General features: G+C 45.3%; 1 protein-coding gene across 2 annotated transcripts in view; it reads left to right on the top strand.

Annotated features, from left to right (window-relative positions):
• Not1 (CCR4-NOT transcription complex subunit 1) overlaps positions 1-21,435 on the top strand; it is a 206,566-nt gene that overhangs the window by 111,962 nt on the left and 73,169 nt on the right. For both annotated transcript variants that reach the window (XM_075877698.1, XM_075877697.1), the window contains 3 exons: positions 12,723-12,878; positions 15,075-15,215; positions 16,850-17,005. In XM_075877698.1, coding sequence (XP_075733813.1) covers positions 12,723-12,878; positions 15,075-15,215; positions 16,850-17,005 — 453 coding nt within the window. The remainder of the gene's footprint in view (positions 1-12,722; positions 12,879-15,074; positions 15,216-16,849; positions 17,006-21,435) is intronic.

Here is a 21,435-nt window from a genome sequence, read left to right as displayed (position 1 = left end):
CCCCTGGGCTGACCCACCGAGGAGAAATCGGCAGTCGCCTGTTCCTGTCTCCTTCTCTCTCTCCATCTTCGTCTTTTCTACTACTTTTGATCTTTCCTGTGCTCTCCTCACTTCTTTTTACTTCCACCATTCCCGGCAGCAAGGGTTAACCTGGTGTAGATATCCAACCTTGGGTAGATATATTAGGTTATAGCAGCCATGTACGGCTGGCGCTTGAGTCTCCTTTGTGTCTCGTAGTGTCCCCTTGTTGGGCTCGGAGGTGGGTGGCTGGCATGGCCGCCGAATAAGCTACCTAATTTATCGGAACTCCTAGCCCCCTCACAACCGATCGCCCCTTCAAGAGGTGGTGCACCGATGCAATTCTCGAATTTCTCCTAAACAAGAAAGATAACTTCCCGAAATGCCACAGCATCCACAGTGAAAGCACAGAAAAGAAAGCCAGAAGCATTTCACCTTACCTTGTGTCCAAATGTCTTATAGAAACACTAGGCACGGGCTACAAAGCCTAAAGACCGCCAGTGGTGACCTGCTACTCGAATTGAAATACCACGCAGAGTAACAGAGACTACATAACCTTACATCATTTAGTGATCAGCCTATCACCATTACACCGCATCGAACCATGAACACTGTGAAGGGTGTTGTATCAGATGGAGACCTGATGGACCTCTCTGATGATGAACTTCTAACAGGCTTGAAAGACGAAAATGTCGTTCAGGTGCAGCGTATCAAAATAAGAAAAGAAAGAAACCCCAACGAAACACATCATACTCACTTTCGCATCTAACACTCTCCCCACTGAAATAACAACAAGATATCTTGAACTGCCAGTCAGACCATACATACGCAACCCGCGCGCTGCTTTAAGTTTCAGAGTTTCGGGCATGGCTCCCAGAGCTGCCGAGGACAGCTTACCTGCTTGAAATGCGGCACCAAAGGTCATACCGCTGACGATGACTGTAAGTTACAAGTCCACTGTGCAAACTGTGAGGGTGACCATCCCGCATATTCCAGGTCATGCGTGGCCTGGAAAAGGGAAAAAGAAATAATCATCACAAAGTTTAAATTGAACATATGCTTCCATGAAGCGCGGCAGCGCGTTTCCCTGCATTTTGCAGCAGATACATCGTATGCCCAAGTGGTGCGAGGGGGGTCATCACCACTTCGGCTTTCGGCAATGCCTTGGGCCACGCCTAGCGTGCCGAGACAAACGCCACAAGCCCCCACGGGGAGAGCAGCCTCGGCTGCCCTGTCCTCTCTGAATACAGTCCCACCGAAGGCCCTTGTGAACCCTGGCAGCAGCCAGGGCATCACACAAACTAAAGAGGTCCCCTCGACCTCCATCCCGGTGGGGTTTAGGGCTCCGTCTGTCACGACGAAGCCTACAACGAAAACAACATTATGTTGTCTGTCGTCTCTCCTGAGTCGATGGACACATCGAATGCACCGGCGCAGACTGCACCAAAGGAGCGGCAAGATCCCCTCGAGTGCTCTAAAAAAGACAAAACGGTAATCGCAGGGCCTCCTAAGGGCTCTGTAAAAAAAGTCACTTTTCTCTTTGAGACACCAGCCACACTCATTTCGTACACACAGCACTTCTTTATTCTCAATATGCAGACACAAATTATACAATGGAACGTCAGAAGACTACTTCGAAACTTCGACGATGTCCAAGAACTTCTACACAAACATTCTCCAAAAGTGCTGTGTGTACAGGAAACAAACCTAAAATCCAAGAATACAAATTTTTTGCGTCAGTATGTTATCTTCCGAAAGGACAGAGATGATGCTGTAGAGTCATCTGGTGGTGTAGCCATTGTTGTTAATCGAGGAGTAGTATGTATTCATGTACCGCTACTAACATCCCTTGAGGCAGTGGCTGTTCGAGCAGTTCTATTGAATAAGCTCGTCACCATCTGCTCTCTTCACATACCGCCGCAACACGGCCTGGAAAAACATGAATTCCAGTCCATAATAGATGAGTTACCAGAACTTAATCTGGTTCTAGGGGACCTGAATGCGCACAGTATTTTATGGTGTGACTGTCGATGTGATGCACGAGGTTGTCTCATCGAACAGTTCCTCTTTTCATCAGGTGCTTGTCTGTTGAATAGGAATGTAGTCTCTGATGTCTGGGTCACCCTCATTCGAATCGTTGACAGGTAACATCGCGTCTAAGGTCGTTGTGACCATCCAACCATAAACAAGTTGAAATGGTGTGAAGTGTGTCGTTTCTTGTAATACGGTGTTGTACGCAAATGTAGCATAAGGCAAAATACTGTCTCATGTCTGGTGCTCAACGTCCACATACATCGAGGTCATGTCAGCGAGAGTTCTGTTAAATCTTTCGGTTAATCTGTTTGTTTGGGGACCGTATGCTGTAGTCCTTCTATGGTTCATGTGCGTGAGCTTCATGACAGACTGCATCAAACGGGCAGTAAATGATGTTCCTTTGTCTGTTATGACAACCTGCGGTGCGCCATGTCATAGTACAATCTGAGTGACGAAAAACTGGACTACTTCATTCCCCGTTCCTTTTGCGAGAGGTGATGTCTCCGTATATCGAGTCATGTAGTCTGTTGCTACAACAATCCAGCGCTTCCCGGATGAGGAGAGAGGAAATGGACCAAGCAAATTCATTCCCACTTGCTGAAACGGCCCTTTTGGTGGCTCTATCGGTTGCAACAGACCCGCTGGTTTCGATGGTGGTATTTCGCGACTTTGGAAATCCCGGCAAGACTTGAGATAATGGTGCACAGAATCCCTTAATTTCGGCCAATAATACTTCCGGCGGATTCTGGCCAAAGTGCGACTTCTACCCATATGGCCAGCCGATGGGTCGTCATGACTCGCTTCTAAGATTTCTGCTCGCAGTGATGATGGTGCAACAAGCAGAAACGTCTCACCGCTGTTTCCGAAGTTGCGCTTGTATAGGACATCATTCCAGAGGATATAAGATGTCACCACGGATGAAAACTTGTGGTACCTTAATTTGATGACCCTCCAAGTATTGGATAAGCGGGCGTAGTTCCGGGTCCATTCGCTGAAGATGAGCCATCTTCGATACATTCAGAACTCCAAGAAATGGGATGTCTTGTTCTTCGTCAGATGACGGAGACTCCACAGGTGCGCGAGACAAGCAATCGGCGTCATTGTGCTTGAGGCCAGACTTGTAGACCACAGTGATGTCATGTTCCTGCAGACATAGGCTCCATCTAGCTAGTCTTCCTGAAGGGTCCTTGATATGTGCCAGCCAACACAATGAATGATGATCACTGATTGCTTGAAACGGTCTCCCGTAGAGGTATGGGTGAAACTTTTTATCAGTCGACACTTTTTCTCAGTCACTGAGTAATTGGACTCGGCATCCGATAATGCGGCTCGCGTAAGCGGGGACCTTTTCTTCTCCATTCTGCCACTCAACGAGGATGGCACAGAGACCAACGTTACTCGCGTCGGTATGTATGTCTGTGTCGGCCTCTTCATCAAAATGGGCAAGTATTGGAGGAGACTGTAAACGGCGTTGCAACTCTGAGAAAGCTGCTTCTTGTTCTTCCCGCCAAGAGAATGGTACACTTTTTCATTAGCCGTGTCAAAGGCTCAGGTACCTTAGCAAAGTTTTCAACAAAGCATCTGTAGTAGGCACCTAGTCCCAAGAATCGTCTGACGGCTTTTTTGTCTTGCGGTTTCGGAAAATTTTCAAGCTGCAATCTTTTCCGGGTTCGGGCGGACGCCTTCTGCAGCAACTATGTGCCCGAGGAACCTAAGCTGACGAAATCCAAAGTGACACTTTCCCAGTTTCATGGTCAGTGCTGCCACACGAATGGCATCCAGTACCGTTCTCAGTCGGTGGATGTGCTGCTTGAAGGTAGAAGAAAAAACCACTACATCGTCAAGGTAGACGAGACACGATTGCCACTTGAGTTCGAAGAGCACAGTGTCCATCATCCTCTGGAACGTAGCGGAAGCAGAGCACAAACCGAAAGGCAGCACTTTGAACTTGTATAGTCTGTCTGGGGTCACAAATGCCGTCTTCTCGCAATCTCGTTCGTCCATCTCGATCTGCCAATATCCACTTTTTAAGTCCAGTGATGAAAAGAAGTGAGCATTGCGTAACTTATCCAAGACATCATCGATCCGCGGAAGTGGGTAAACATCACGCTTTGTGACTTGGTTCAGCTTTCTGTAGTCAACGCAAAATCAGAGTGTTGTCCTTCTTTTTGACTAACACTACTGGTGATGCCCACGGACTGTTGGATGGCTGGATTACGTCATTGTTGAGCATTTCCTGCACTTGGTTCTTGATGGCTTCTCTTTCTTTTGGCACTACTCGGTATGGGCACTGATGCACAGGTCTCGCGTGTTCTTCGACCATGATGCCGACCACATTGCGACATGAGTACGTCCGACTTTCGACGAGGTGGAGAAGCACTTGGCGAATTCTTATGAGGTCAGCAATCTGTTGTTTCTGAGATGACGAGAACTCTGTGTCAATGTCTACTGATTGGAGTACATTATCGACTGTCTCTGAAGCTTTATCAAGAGCGCGAACATCTGAGACTTGCACGTACTAATGCAGCGATGCTACGGATGTTCTCTTCGCGACATGCTGCAGCTCATTTCCAAAGTTAGTTAATAGGACATACGCACATCCATCACGAAGGCTCACCAGGCCTCTTGCCACTCATAGTCCTTTTTCTAGTAACAGTCATGGAGAACTTCACTTCTCACAAGAACGGTCAAACTGGAACGTGGCGGCACGGTTACATCTTCTTCCACAATGCGGAGAGGTAGAACGATTGGTTTCACTGCATGACAGATGGCGACGGCATTCTCCATAGAAAACGAAACCTAAGACTCTTGCAAGTCAATGACGGCATTGTTTGTTTGCAAGAAGTCCATGCCTATAATCAGTTCACAGGAGCATTTAGGAAGCACAATAACGCTACCGACATACACGAATCCCCTTATTCCTATCCTTGCGGTGCATAACCCCACGGGACTAAGCGCCCTCCAGCGGTACGTATCAAAGATCGGGTCCATTCAGTCATCACCTTCTTGAGCTTTTTTGCAAGAGCATTACTGGCGACGGAATAGTCTGCACACCACCAGTGTCTATTAGCGCAATTGTCTGGACGTCGTCGATCGTGACTAATATTTCTGAGGTAACATCGCTACTACTGCACTTGTTTGTCGTTGAGTAACTCCCTTCGTCCTGTATAGCTAACAATGGAGAGTCTTCAGTTGTCAGTATATCAGCGGCCTCACCTCCAGAGGTCGCTGGCTCCAGTTTTCTCGTCGCGAGCTAGGTGACTGTGGTCTTTGGAGATTTGATGACGGACGAGGACTCAGCAATTGATAGCGCATCAGTGCTGTCGAACGTGACTCCCATTGTTGCGTGTCTTGACGTGAATAGTGTGAAGACAAGTACTTTTTGATTTCATAGGGCCGTTCACTGTTCCGCGGGCATGATGCATTTACTGGAAAACCACGCAGCCCCGCTCGACGATACTGGCACGGCCGGTAAAGGTGACCTGCTGCTCCACAGTGGTAGTACAGGGGCCACTGGTCTACAGTGCGCCATACATCGCTCTTGGTCTTGCTTCCGGCATTGGTAGCGGCATACTCGGAGAAAACGTCAGAGGCATCACAGCAGCCGTAGCCGTCCGATTCATGTGTCCAAGGTCCTGCCGTAGCCGTCCGATTCATGTGTCCAAGGTCTTGTCATACAACTTGCGCGTACGGCAACTGAGGCAGAGGCTCTGGTTGTGTGCGCTGTAGCACCCGAGTTTGTGGTTGAAGAACCGCCTGCTGCACTTCTTCGCGCACAACGTCGGCAAGGGAGGACATCGCTGGATGACCTTGAGTCATTTGTATTTTCTGAAGTTCTTCCCTTACGACAGCCCTCACCATTTCACGCAAGAGGTCAATGTTACTCGTGAGGGTTGTCGACGCCGCACTAACAGATGAGACGCTTACGTCCCTGTTGTATTGGCGCGCGCTGCTGCAGGGTCTTTTCTATTATCGTCGCCTCTGATCTGAACTCAGCAAGAGAGCGGGGTGGATTATGCAGCAGGCCTGCAAAAAGCTCCTCCTTCACTCCATGCATCAGGTGCCGCAACTTTTTTTCCTCAGCCATGTTCGGGTCGGCCCGGCAGAACAGTCGGGACGTGTCTTCAGTGTACATGGTAACGCTCTCGTTCCGTTGGTTTCGCGTCTGAAGAGCGGCCTCTGCCTTTTCTTTGCAGTCCGTGTTTATGTACGTAGCAAGAAACTCTCTTCGAAAGTCTTCCCACAACAATAAGGAATTCCCACAACAATAAGGTTTTCGAATCACGTACGTGCAGAATCTTGCAGTGCCACGTAGACGTAGCAAAGTTTCCGGTCTTCGTCCTAACCGTTCAGTTTGGCGACACGTTCGAACCCATCGAGCCAGTCCTCAAAAATATCACCATAGAAGACCTCTGGTATTCGGGGCGGGGTCATGACGATATGAGATGGAAATGAAGACACTTGGGCGGCCATTGCAGAGGCTTCGGAACTTACGGCCTCCGCTGGTCTTAAAGAATCGAAGAGGGCACCACACTCGAGCCCCTCACCTCGTAGGCGGTGACTCGTGCCTTGGTGTACGGGAGTCAACTGCGCTGGCTCCAACCTTCGGGGTTCTGGGCTATGTTTCCTAACCTGAGATGGGCTTGGAATCATACCCAGCACCTCTACTAGTTTGTAACGAACGAATACAACGCGAAAGCCAAAACAACTATTTATTTATGGCAAACTTGTGCCCGTCAACTAAATACACAAAGGTTGTCCTGAGCTCGCTAGTGAAAAACCTCGTCAACGTCTTCTTTATGCGTCTCGCCGCGTGCTGCTCCTTCGAAACACCGCCAGGTTTCTTTTTCCAGCGTGTGGTGTGGTGACACGTGCAGGCAGCGTTGCATGGCGCATTTAGCTTGTCAGTTGGTGTGGCAGGATTCATAAGAGCAGGAAGCGGCGCAAGACTTCGGTAGGTGCCTAACAACATGCGGCAATATTATAACTTTGCCAACAAAACTTACTCCTCCAAAGACCTCAGTATTGCGTCTCCTTCACTTGTACCATTACTCCAATGAAAAATTATAAATAATTCCTACGAAAGTGACCATTTTCTTGTCATTTTGAGTACACCAAGATCATAAGAATGTCCTTCACGAGTTCCCAAATGGCTGACATACAAAGCCAACTGGGAACAGTTTTATAGCATTACTGATTTAAGCTGGACTTACATTTGTGGGTTGAGCATAGATGAAGCTGTGCAGTACTTCACAGCTTTCCTTATTGACGCAGCAGCCAAGTGCATCCCGCAAACTTCTGGACTGCCCGGCAGGCGACGAGTTCCATGGTGGAACACAGAGTGTCGTAATGCGCGAAAGGAGCAGAACAAGGCGTGGAGGTTGCTTCGAAACTTACCGACAGCTGAAAATCTTGACAGCTTTAAGAAAATAAAGTCTCAAGGCAGGAGAACGCATCGGCAGGCCAGAAGAGAAAGCTGGCACAAGTTTTTATCAGGGATCAATTCATATACACTAAAGGCTAAAGTCTAAAACATGGTTGGTAGAGTAGCAGGAAGACAAGTACATTCACTGCCACTCGTAAACACACAAGGTGACATCCTGGAAGATCAGGTGAACTTCCTCGGTGCACACTACGAGCAGGTGTCTAGCTCGTCACACTATACTGAAGCTTTCCAAAGATATAAAGCAAGGATATAAAAGCAGAAACTAGAACACAAGTGCACAAAATACGAGGCATACAACCAACCTTTCAACTTAGGTGAGCTACAAACATCACCAAACTCCTGCAGTAATTCTGCTTCAGGCTACGATCGTGTCATGTATGAAATGTTAAAAAACCTGCCGCTCCAAACGCGAAAAACTTTACTCTCCCTATACAATGCTATCTGGCTTTCTGGCACCATCCCTACTTTCTGGAAAGAGGCTATTGTTATCCCTACTTTGAAAGAGGGCAAGGACCCTTCCTCAGTTTCGAGTTATAGGCCCATTGCACTTACAAGCTGCCTTTCTAAACTTTTGGAAAAGATGATAAACCGCTTACTTGTACATTTCCTTGAGCCCCGCCGCGGTTGTCTAGTGGCTAAGGTACTCGGCTGCTGGCCCGCAGGTCGCGGGATCGAATCTTGGCTGCGGCGGCTGCATTTCCGATGGAGGCGGAAATGTTGTAGGCCCGTGTGCTCAGATTTGGGCGCACGTTGAAGAATTCCAGATGGTCGAAATTTCCGGAGCCCTCCACTACGCCGTCTCTCATAATCATATGGTGGTTTTGGGACGTTAAACGCCACATATCAATCAACATTTCCTTGAAACAAACAATTTACTCGACCCATTTCAATGCGGGTTTCGAGAGGGTAGATCCACCACAGACCACCTTGTTCGTATCGAGGCACAGATCAGAGACGCTTTCGTCCACAAACAATAATTTCTCTCCGTGTTCCTTTATATCAAAAAGGCTTACGATACAACATGGCGCTTTGGATTAATAAGAGGCCTGTCCCATCTTGGCGTGCGTGGAAGAATGTTTAGGATATTCGAAAGTTACTTGTCGAATCGGATATTCCGTGTCCGAGTGGGCAGCGTTCTTTCCGAAACATTTGTCCAAGAAATAAGAGTACCGCAGGGTAGTGTACTTAGCCGCACACTTTTTATTATCAAAATGAATTCTTTGCGCTTGTCCATCCCTCGAAATATGTTTTACTGCACATATTTCGACAACGTCCAGCTTGTTTTTAGGTATTCTAATCTGGCCATGTGTGAGCGGCAGATTAAGCTTGGTTTGAACAAAGTCTCCAATTGGGCAGAATAAAATGGGTTCCGACTGAACTCACAAAAAAGCACGTGTGTCTAATTTCCCGAAAGAAGGCATGCACTCAGAACCTGACATTCAACTGAACAGTCAACGTCTGTCTGTTAATGACGAGCAGAAATTCTTAGGCCTAATCTTGGACAAGTTGACCTTCATACCGCACATCAAGTATTTAAAAACAAAATGTGTAAAAGTCATGAATGTTCTAAAAGTGTTGTCTCATTCTACGTGGGGTAGTGACAGGCTATGTCTCATGAATTTGTATAGAAGCATCATTCGCACTTGCTTACATTATTGGGCCACAGTTTTTCAGTCTGCGACTCTAAGTGCTTTGAAAATGCTGGACCCCGTGCACAATTTAAGCATTCGCCTTTCTACGGGTGCTGTCCGCACTAGCTCTGTGGAAATCCTGTATGCGGAATCGAATGAGTGGTCACTCCACTTACAGAGATGTTACACATCTTTTGTGTAATACCTCAAGGTGAACACAGACAAAGAACACCCCTCTCATTTCACAATCGATGATCGGTCTTATTTTGCCCTGTTCCACTGCCGTCCTTCGTTGAGGCAGCCCTACGCACTTCGTGTAAAAGGCCTCGCTGAGGAAACAGATAAGCCACTTCTACAACACTGTTTGATGGCTCCCGATGCGTATCTTCCACCGTGGCAGTGGCAATTTATAGACTGTGACATATCTTTTTGTGGAAGTCACAAAGCATGCGCCTGTTGCACACATTCGCACATACTTTCACGAACTCCAACACAAATACAGTTGTCCCGAATTCTACACCGATGCCTCGAAGACGAACACTTCTGTCTCGTATGCTGCGGTTGGCCCATCCTTTTCAGATGCCGGTACTCTTCATCCTAACACAAGCATCTTTACTGCAGAAGCTCATGCCATACTTGCGGCTGTTGAACACATTAAACGAATAAAACTACAAAGCGCAGTAATATACACAGATTCCCTAAGCGTGGTAAAAGCCCTCAAAAACCCTGAAAAAACACAAAATTTCCATTCTTGTATTTCTACTCGCTCCTATCTCTACTCTTGTATTTCTACTCACTCAAACAGCATGTGGTAGTGTGCTGAGTGCCAGGACACCGCGAGATAGAAGGAAACGAATTGGCGAACCACTTGGCTGCATTGCCAAGCAATCAATGCCAATACAACAATGGCGGTCCCTGCACTCAACCTGAATCCTCTCCTCAAACAAAACCTCGGACCTTTTTGGCAGCGCACATGGGATACGCACACACGAAATAAACTGCATATTACCAAGCCGCAACTCGGTCAGTGGCCGGAAGTATCTAAGTCACGCCGCTCACAAGTTTTACTAACAACGGCTAAGGATGGGACACACATACACGACACACTCATACCTTTTGTCTGGTGACGACCCATCATTCTGTGAGAGATGGTGAAGCACAAACTGTGCTTCACATTTTAATTAAAAGTAAGGAATTGGAGACGCTTAGAAAACAATTCTTCTCATTATGCTATCAACAACAAATACCACTCCACCCTCCAATGTTCATTGGTAGGGACCACTTTTCAAACTCAAGTCATTGCTGTCATTCTTAAAACAGGTGCAAGATTTTCAAATGATTTATCTAGGGAACTCGTAGCACGACCTCTGAAGAGAGGTCGCTACTGCGGTTATTACAAAAAAACGCAGCACATGTCTCCCGACCCTTGTATACAAGGGCGTTCAAAAGGCATTTGTGCTAATGCCAATTATCACCATAGTTTTATTATCGCGTTCTTTCACCATCCATTCTCACTAGACACCTTTCACGTCACTGTCATAATTTTAATACTGCTATGTTTTACCCACCACAGTGTGTGGAATTTCAAGGCCCCTTTACAGCCACCTATCATAAACATTGCCCACATCTCTTGTCTCATGAAATGGCGCTCTTTGGAAATCCTATGGCCTTGCACCATAAAGCACCACACATCATGAACCCACTCGCATTATGAACTCACCCCCGATCTTGGTCCTTGAGAAAAAAAATTAATATATCTGTTCATTTTATTTTGCTGTGACAGCCAGTACTGTTGATGATCAAAACAACGGCAAATCAAGCCGTTATATCACAAAATAATGACATAATAAAAGTCAAAACATAGTTAGGCAACCATTCTAAACATTTGCGAGCTTTGACGATGGCATTCAAAATTAAAGTCGTGCTTTTTGCAGTAGGGCGCTATCAGTCGAATGCAGAAACCTTTTTACTTTTAGCGCAACGCGAGCACAGTGGCACGAAAACTAAGCAAGAATCTGAGCCCATGGCCTCCGAGATGATTGGTGCTCGGCGTGTTTTTACGCCGCGTGCCTTCCATCTTAGATTCATGCAAAGCGCAACCACCATGCCAGCCGCATGTTGTGCACCCGAAATGTTTGTGTAACGCCATCTGATGCTGTGTTTTCCGTCGGGTTTATCATTTTGTTAGACACCTGCTGCACAGGGCGCATTCAGTCGGTATGCTAGCTACACGGCTGCATGGGCTGGAGCTTGGGAACTGAGCAGCTGGACAAGTAGGCGTCGATCCGTGTGCGTTTGTTACAGGAGAAAGCAGAAAGAGTCTTGGGTTACAAAAAAGATTTGTTGCGCATTTTGTGGGCCAAATTAATCATGCGAAATTTTCCCTGTTATAACTCCCGTGACTTGTCCTGCGTAATGAACCCTCCCCCCAAATTTGCGTCAACTTTTCTGAAAGAAAAGTATTTACGCGAGTAAATACGGTATCAATTGCAAAATACCAACAATAAATATAGCCTAGAAGGTATTTTACATGAATTTTGAAAGTATTAACACCATCAAAAGTTCCCCCCCGTGGTGACCCCCCTACTCTCACGTCGCCACGATTGGTGACGTGATAGGCACCAATTTTCTTTTGCCGAGTTTTCTCCAGCAGTTCATACATTTCACTGGTGGCTCGCAAGACCAGGGCTGTGGCACATTGTATTTGTATTTGGTGACACTGCTGTCCTGTTTTTTGTTTGGAGCGACTTCTTGATGCGGGCCCGGCGGAAGTACACTACAGTTTTGTAAGCTGAGGTGCTCGAACGCTGGACCTACCTGGTGGCAATAGTTGCATCTGGCACTTGTAGTTTTTGGACCTCTCTCAAACAAAAACGGTATTAAACCCAGCCACGGCGGCTGCATTTTTGATGGCAGTGAAAATGCTTGCAGCCCGTGTGCTTAGACTCAGGTGCCCATTGAAAAGAACCCCAGGTGGTTGAAATTTCCGGAACCCTCCAATACTTCATCGCTCATAATCATATGGTGGGTTTGGGACTTCAAATTTAGTCAATCACCACTAAATCAAACTGAAACTTTTTGGTAATGAGGCGCCTGTAATATTATCTGTCGTGCGCTGCAGCAAACAATGTGCCGTGTTGTGACTAACAGGCCCCAACAACACACTGTAGCAAAATGCAAGGCCAAAGTTTTTTGTGTCAGTACCTTTTTCAAGTGTGTGCAGTGCACTTTTTGTCAGGTTAACTGCACCTCATAACTGGCATGACTGATGCATCGGTATACCTCGAAATATCTGTCTCCTTTGGTAATCCCACTGCTGTACAGAAAGTGTCAATAAGGATTTGTGCTATTTTTATGCCCTTAAATTGGCGCTTCTCAAGTCCTCATACTGGGCATGGCTACAAGGATACATTTTTAGGGATATGTTGCAGGCAGTTTACGGGCTTTAATTTTATGATTTCAATAAATTGGGCTTGACATACTTTCACTAACATTCTAACATTACAGTTGTGCCATCCTTCAGGGGTGCTTTTATTTTATCGGCAGTTTAGTGGTGTGATAAGTGAGAGTAATCAAGCGCATTATTTCTGCAGGTGGGGTTGCCGCCACCACAGCCTGAGGAGGCACCTGCAACATTGGGTGTATCTGGGACATCAATAGGCGCTTTTCCACAGCCGCAATTTTCCTACCAGGAAATCAATGTGCTTTCTATGACCACTTTAGCTCAGCACATCCAAATAAACAGCCAGGTATGTGTTTTTGGCTTAGCACTTATTACTCATGCAATGTGCTTACTCTTAAATTACTGTTACTGGTGATAAGATTGGAATTTTTGCCCTTATACTACTCTGGTGCGGTCATATGAGCTGTGATGTTCAGTGCTCATATTCTTTTTATTAAGGGTGTGCAAATTGTGAAATATCATCTTGAAAAAAAAATTAACGACATCTACCCAAAGGGAACCCTGATGAAATGTGAAGCAGCATTACGCACGGACGCGATCGGCGTTTTTGACTCGCGCCTCGTCTGTTTCATTGGTCTTCCACTGCCAACGCTTGCGTTTGGCTTCCCTGGCCCGCGCTTTGTTGGTAGTGCAGGTGCAACGTTTCCATTCGCAAACGCAATTGGCTCTGCTAACCCGCGCAACGCCGACGACGGCCGGGTTGGCCAAATCGCTTAAGCCCTTGCTTGTTTCAGCGGACGAAAGAGCTTCGCTCTTTGGCGTCCTCCCAATCGCAGATAAACAAGCCGAAAGAGTGTTCACTCGATGTGTGCTCAAACGTTGCGAGCGGTGGAGAGGGCGAAGCAAGAGAGGTGTGACCTACTTGGCACCGCCCCAACACCTGCAGCGAAGAGAGCACGGTGCGATGCGTTGGCAGGGAGACACGGAAGGACAGCAATACACAGGCTAGAAAGAGCTGCTTCGTATCTAATAGTGCCTAGTAATGGCCAAGGATATTGAATAATGAATCAAATATCACATACGGCAAGTACACATGGGGAAGAGACATCAATTGTTGATTAAAGAGCCACTACAAAATGGGTGTGCAGGTTGGCTAGAGTGAATAAAAAAATTTGCTTTTTTAGTCAATGAAAAAATTTTGATTTTTTTTTTAGCAGTGTGATTTTTTAGCAGTATTAGTCTAGGCTATCTTAAAAACTGGTTGCATTATGACAGGGTTAATGCAAGTCCTATAAACCTTTGAAATTGAAAAGTCCATTTTCAAGACCTTGAGTGTACTGGAAATTTTGCAAATCTTTGAAAGTTTTTGTGAGTTTCTCCCCCCCCCCCCCTTTTTTTGAGTAATTGTTATTGCACATTTTACAAGGCATTATTTGTGATGTCATAAGTGCAGCAGGTAGCTTATGTAATGTGCCCATCACAAAAAACATTGAGTACGTACAGCCTTAGGAAGAATGCCAAGACCAAGCAGCAAAAGACAGTTGACATTGTGGAATAGATTTGAGCACAAACGGACAACAATGGCAATCAACCAACACACCTAACAAAGCCTTTTATTCAGTAGGTGTTGATATGAAAACTCGGGAAATGCAATGAGGCATTGCATAATAACACTTCCTTAGTCTTTTCGATCGGAATAAAAGTTAGCATCTTCTGTGATACTGAAAGTGATATCTCTGCAGCTCTAAGAAACTAGGACTAAAAGTTGTCCAGAAAGACAATGTCATTGAAGCCATGTTTTTGATGTCTGCTCTAGCGACTACGCTTTTTTGATGAATTCTAGTTATTTCAAGCTTCCATCCTCCCCTGACCTTGTGTTGTTTCCGACACTGTGGTCCTTGAATATTCACACGTATCGCCTTGTAAGTCCTTGATTACCCGTGAATTTTCGTGAACCCTGTAATAAGTGCAACTACTTGTTTTTGTTATGTATGTCATGCCTCTTTGGCTCCATACATATTGGAATATTTTACATGGCTATTGGTTCATGCTGGGTTACAAGTTAATGATTCTTTTTTTTTGGTTGCTTTGCTAGAAAAGCACAGAATCATTCACACATACTTCGCCTTGGCACACAAACTTGTTTCTTCTGGCATTCCTATTTGTTAAAAGCAAGAGTTTGCTTATATAAATGTTCATGGGGTCACAAGCTCTGACTTTTTTCTGTTTCAAAGCTACAAATTAGTTACTCTGATGCTGTTTGGAAATTAGTCATTTGCTTCTCCCAGTCATTCTCCAAGACACTGCACTCTGCTTCGACTCCACTCCCTTGTTTCATAGATTTTAGAATTTGTGAAATGTCAACAACTCGCGACATCTTTAAGTAACAAGTTTTGTATTGTGTTGAGCTAATTTTCTTGGCCATATAACATGGCCAAGTAGCTGCCTTCATATTTTGCTTGCTGAGAATGTTTTACTGCTACTTGAAAATCTGTAGACTGCCAGTAAACAATACTTGGAAGGAACTCTTTCTCTCTTTCAGCTTCCACTATTTCAGGCACATCCTCATTTGAAACAGTATGTGCGCACAGCGATCGATCGTGCGATCCAGGAATGGATTATGCCAGTAGTGGAACGCTCTCTGAAAATTGCTCTTACTACATGTGATCAAATTGTTCGAAAGGTACGTTCCCTTCTAATTTTGTGCAGTCTTGCTTAATGGGCCATGCTTCTTTAACTTTTGCAATCAAAATTTCTTGACACTTCATACTCCTATCTCCCCACTACCTTGCAGCACTGTCAGAGCTTTGAGGTGTAAGCAGGCCTCATGCGTTTGCAGCAAAACATAGTTCCTTATGCAATTGCCTTATGATTGGCCAGGTTTAGACATTTGCATGTGCTAAGTCGCATCAATATGTGATACTTTAATACTGCTTCGCCTGTCTGTTGTATGCCTTGAATTATTGTATTGGTAATTGATGGCAGTTGCTGGTGTAAAGCAACATGGCAGCACCCATTCATGTGCATTTTACGCACTTTGATCTGAACATGCGCTTGCTGCATGCCTACTGCTCTGACAGCAATAAGTCTAGAGCTTCATTTCCTGCTGAGGACAAAATATCGGGTGTTTAAGAGCACAGCTCTTAGGCGCCCACTCCTGCGTTGAGTGACCTTGCCATTGGCGTGACCAATAGGCATGAAATAATGAAACAAGGAAAAATGCCCAGGATCTAATGGGATTTCAATCCTGGCCTTCTGCATGGCAGCCGAGTACTGTACCACCGAGCCGCGGTGGTGCGTGCAACTCATTTGCAAAAAGACCCTGTACACGTGTCGTGGCAGGCAAGGAATTGCATTACGCTATGTAATATAGCATGGCAGAAGAGCAAAATAACAACCAGTCATCACACGATGGTAATTGCACAATGAATGTGTGGTTTAATGCTTCCGACTCACTGCAAAGTGCTCAGCCATGATTCTTTGTCATTAGCCGTATCCAGTACTAACAATGTGCACGTACTTCACAGATGTGTAATGGTTACTTGCTGTCCCTGCTTGCTGTCCCACTACAAAGAAATTGATCTATGGCGTATCCGATAACTTGTGAAAAGACGAACCTTCGAACACAGTTGGCATTGCCCCAGCACGATGCTGTGGTCAGAGTTCACATTAGGCAGTATTGTAATCATTGGTGAATTAAAAATTTTTTGTCATTGTTTGTAAGATGAGCTGTTCGTTCAGCCGCACCTGCTAAGCCTGAAGCATTGAAAACTAGAAAGTTGTTTTTAGAAACCTTTGAAAATAGTCTGGAATAAATTGCTCACATTTTCAATGAAGGTAAAAATGCCAGAGGCCCGTGTCAAATTTAAGTGTACGTTAAAGAACCCCAGGTAATCAAAACTTCCAAAGCTCTCCATTACGGAACGAAGTCTCTTATAATCATATCGTGGTTTTTGAACGTGAAACTCGAGGAAATATTGTTATTATATTGCAAGTAAATTGCTGTCAGAAGCGTCAACACATAAATATTAGGCGAATATTAACATCAATTTCAGATTATCGGCCACAGAGCTGGTCATGAGTTGATAAATTAGCTGCAGAAGCCACCTGCTTGTGATGTGCGAGCCATTACTGGTGTGTCGATGAATTTTTCATCTGTGGTAACTGTGAATTTGCTGAATTATAATTCATATAGTAGCTTTGTTCCAGATATCTGTTTATTTTAATCTCTTGAATCATTGTGAATTTATAGTACTGAAATTTTTCGCACTCAAATTCGGGCATGAATTTCTGATATTGTAGCATGGCTGTTTGCAGGACTTTGCTTTGGATCCTGAAGAGTCCCGGTTGCGTGCAGCTGCCCACCACATGGTGCGGAGCCTGACAGCTGGGATGGCTATGATTACTTGCAGAGATCCTATGTTGGTGACCATCAGCAACAATCTGAAAGCTGCCTTTCACACAGCACTGAGGGTGAGTATATTGAATGCCCTGATTGAATAAGGCATAGTAAGCTGGTGCAATGTAAATAAATCTTGTAATACAGAAATAAAATATATATTTATTACTAAATACAGTGCCACCTTTTAGTTTAACACAGTTGAACTTGCATGTATAAGACTGAGGCATTTTGTGTTTTTGAAGCTGCGTCTTCTTTAAGGGAGTTTTCATTTTCCTGGAGTGTTTCTGTCTCTCCCCATTATGCGGTGTGTCCCTGCTATTTTTAGCCGAGGGTTAAAAAATGCATTATCAGAGGCAGGCAAGCGAAATCAGTTGCATATTAAGCTAATATTGTCCGTAGTGCACAGCCATGTTGTGCACTACGGACAATTTTTTCGCTATATATTGACTTTAAGCCAGAAACGGTTCATGCAAAGTTCGAGAGCATCTTCAGGAGACCCCATTGCATTATTTGCGAAGAACAAAGTTTCCTGTGTACCATGAAAAAAGTCTCGCACTGCAAATGTGCTGCTCTCATTCGCAGTTTGTGTGAACGACATTATCAGCAGACATAACTCGCCGGATCCACTAGAGCAGTAGGCCAATAAGTCGGTGGTGGTTTCTTAGATCACACTAGCTATTAGTTGCACTGTCACGTGCGCACTGGCTCTCAACGGGCCAAGAAGTTCTAAACAAGGTCTGAAACAAAGCAGGCAAACTAGATATAAAAACTACACTAGCTAAAAGGGCCCTCGTAGCTTTGTCCAACCAGCGCCTGCATTTACAGTGGAATCTCGATGATACGAATTCAAAGGGAGCACGCAAAATATTCATATTATCCCGAATTCATATGAACCAAAACAAAAAAGTTAAAGCTGTTATTGAAGATGAACAAGAACATTATTGGCAACTATAGTTCTTGCTGGAAAACAGTCCATGATGTTCTTTCGAACTTTCCTGCCTTAACCGTCTCTCAATAAAGTGCCGTGGTTTCCTGACTCATGCTGCTGGTGTGGCGCGTTTATCAAAGGAAGCGAAAACGGCCAAACCCATTGGAAATGCACTCACTTTGTCGCTTTTAAACTGTGCTCTGAAGTTGTCGAAAAAAAAAAAAAAGAAATTAGTCCTGGAGTATTCAAGCGAAAACGCCAGAGCGACCGGAGAACCACGTCTGTGCCCTTCAAAATGTTTTAATTCGTTATGCCCCTTATACATGCCACCATTACCGCCGCCAGGGCTGCTTGAGAATTCATTCCATTTTGCCCGTTTCCTGAGCATTGAAGTTCGTACCGAGGTATAGTTTTTCAAATATTGAAAAAAAAAAAACTATCGGCCTAGATTTGAATTAATACAGTAAAAGCTCGTTAATTTGAACAGCAAGGGGATGCATCCTTAGTTCGAATTAACGAAAGTTCGAACTAACGAAAGTGAAGACTAACAATAGTACACTGCGAGTAGGGCATAACAATTTATTTTTTTGAAAAAGTCTGTGATCGCGGTCTGCCTTCTTTCCTTGAAGGCGACAGCCAGCACTTTTTGTTCTAACGAGCGAATTTGGCAGAAGGCCTCTTCTCCGCCTTCTTCCAAACTTAAGAAAAGACAGGCGGCATTCAATCCGGCCATGACTTCCGAAGCAGAGGGCCACACTGGTGCTTTGTCCTCCTCCTCATCATCGTCACTGGCAGCGACACGTTCTGCACTTCTCACCTGACATATGTCGCCATCTGTGAGTGCACCACACACCACAGCACTTTAGTCCACATCGACCTAGTAGTCCGCAAAGCAAGACGTCTTCCAAAACGTCCGCCATGGGGCGGTGAGGCCGTGTTCGAGCACTGGTGGCTCGTCAACTTGCAGAGCTTCGGTGCTGAAGCCACAGTGGCGAAAGCAATTTGCTATCGTAAGCGCTGTCACTTGCCCTCAAGCACGCACAAGCATGTGTAGTGCACTTAGGAGCGTCACTTAGTAGTTATTGCACAAAATAACTCGTTCCGACACATGACGCCGATAAAATGATTTTAAATTTCTTATTATACCTTTGTTCATGGGCTGCAGTACATCTATCGTGTTTGCTGGAAGGAAGGCCAGCTTGTCGTGTTTGCTGGAAGGAAGTGTTTTGGCACGGTATTTGCCGCGGGCACACGCCATCAAGTCGGAGCAGCAGAATCGCGACAGATGGGAAGCTATTACCGGCGCTACCGCAACAACTGGTAGCCGAGGCCTAACACCTACACAAAGAATCGCGGCAGTCGGAAGCTACTCCCAGCACTAACAACCGAGGTGTACAACGCACGCCCCAGACAGAGACTGCAGAGAAGGCTGGGCAAAGCTACGACGCACCCGATTTGCTGTGTGCTGGTCATGCCATCTGTCGTATAACAGCGACAACTACGCAGGATTTCCAAATGCTCCGAGATTGGCACTTAAAAAAAGAAATCTTGGAGGTTACCTAGGGTGGAGAGCAGGCAGCCGCCAAGAGAGAGAGATTGTGGGGGGGGGGAGTGAAGAGTAAGTGGCGCTATTTTCTGCACTCTGGCCTCCGTGCCAGTTTCTCCGTTTTTCTCTATGCTCCCTGTCAATGCCACCTCGTAACTCGACAGCGGCCCTATCGAGTGACTAGCCAAGCCACCGGCGCGGTGGCGCATAGTTCGAATTATCTGCGGTGGAACCTACACGCGTTCAAATTAATCAAATTAACGGGCTTTTTTATTCATAGGCTTGTATGGAGCTTGGCCGGACCACAACTTACAGTTCGAATTATCCATAAATTCAAATTATCGAGTTTCGAAATAATAAGCTTTCACTGTACATAATGTTTCAAAATTAAAAAAAATTATCTGCCTAGATATGAATTAATACAGTAGTATTCTTCATAACTATTTTCCAATACTGGCTAGGAACGAGTACCTTAAAAAAGAGTTTCCCGAAGTACCAAAGGTCGTGTATCGCCACAGTAGGAATTTTAAGGATGTGTTAGTGCATGCAAAAAGTAAACTCTCATTCTACTGCCCGAATAGCACCTTGCTCTCGTCCAAGATGCAAGACTTGCAAACACCTTCAAGATAAAATAACGGCAAGTGATTACGTCCATCGTATAGAATTTAGTTTTATAAAATATGTGCAGTCATACCTCATTCAAAAGTTTAATACACTCCAGCCAGAAGGTATAAGCATTTCTGAAAGGGCTGTTAAAACCATCGATATGGTAAATACACAAAAAAGACCACTGAAAATTTAACCCTCTTACTAGGAATTTGAAACCTGCCATTGTTAAGTGGTGCTTATTCTGACAATCATGACACGGCAAAGTGTCTGTTCCCCCTATTCTTTTTTGTTTCTTTTTATTCACCTCTTCCCTTTTCATGCGCACAATTCACCACTGCCATAGGTCGGCGAGCTCACTCATGGGTCGACTCACTTGGACTCTCTCAGACTGACATCAAGCCACGAGTCTGAGCGAGTTCGGGTGAGTAAGGTTTTGGCGAGTTTGAGTCTGAGTGAATCCGGCTTGGGAAAATTTTGGGGAGTCTGAGGCCGAGTGATTTTTCAACTGTTTGATATAGCCAAACTTCGATATATCCGAGTTTGATATATCCGCGATCAACGGTATATCAAAAGTCGCCAAGAAGAGCACCGATTACGTGAGATTTTGGTGTTAAAGAGCATTGACATCATGGTCGAAGAAGCTAATTCTAGGCTAACGGACTCGTGAGTCGACTTAGTCGAACCCACACAGATTCGGATCGAGCAGTGAGTCTAAGCCTGAGTGAGTCAAGTTGAACAATATTTGTGCGAGTCCGAGTGAGTTCGGTTTAAGAAAGTTTTCGTGGATGTGAGTCCAAGTGAGCCCTAAGAGTTAGATATTCTTCTTGAGTGAGTAGTGAATTACTCCGTAGTTTTTGCCAACCTGCGGTTACGCCCCCTCTTCCTATCTCCCTCACCCCCACACCCACAGTGGCCCTCTCCCCCTCCTTTGTCAGGATGGAAGAGAGGATATAAAAGATATACATGCTAGTGCTAAGGAAGTCAGTTCTGGCCTTGGAGACAAATGCACATGTCAAAACGTTGACTCGAGCACAGAATACCATTTTACAAATTTTTTCATCAGCTATTGAGCAATAATAAAGCAAAGCTGCGTGGCATCGGGCACTTCATGTGACATCACAAAGGTAGCAAGGCAAGGGGTGCTGGTATGCCTGAACTTGTTCTTGCACTGATTCGTCTGGCCATAGGTATTTGTAGGCTGCTTCAAGCTACAATGCCTGTCACTACTGTGCCTGATCACTTGCGCATCTTCCATTTAAGGTGACTGAGTAACTTGATTACCGCATATATGATAAAATGGCACATAGCAAGGTAATAACATGCTGAATTGTGCCGTGATATCGTAACTGCCGCCAGGAATACTAGTTAATGGTGCAACTATCACGCGAGAAGAGAAAGCCAAATTTTGGTGGCCATTC

This window comes from Rhipicephalus microplus, chromosome X, assembly GCF_043290135.1.
Source record: "Rhipicephalus microplus isolate Deutch F79 chromosome X, USDA_Rmic, whole genome shotgun sequence".
Lineage (NCBI taxonomy): Eukaryota > Metazoa > Arthropoda > Arachnida > Ixodida > Ixodidae > Rhipicephalus > Rhipicephalus microplus.
The sequence above is the reverse complement of the archived record's forward strand: the minus strand, read 5'-3'. Positions and strand labels throughout refer to the sequence as shown.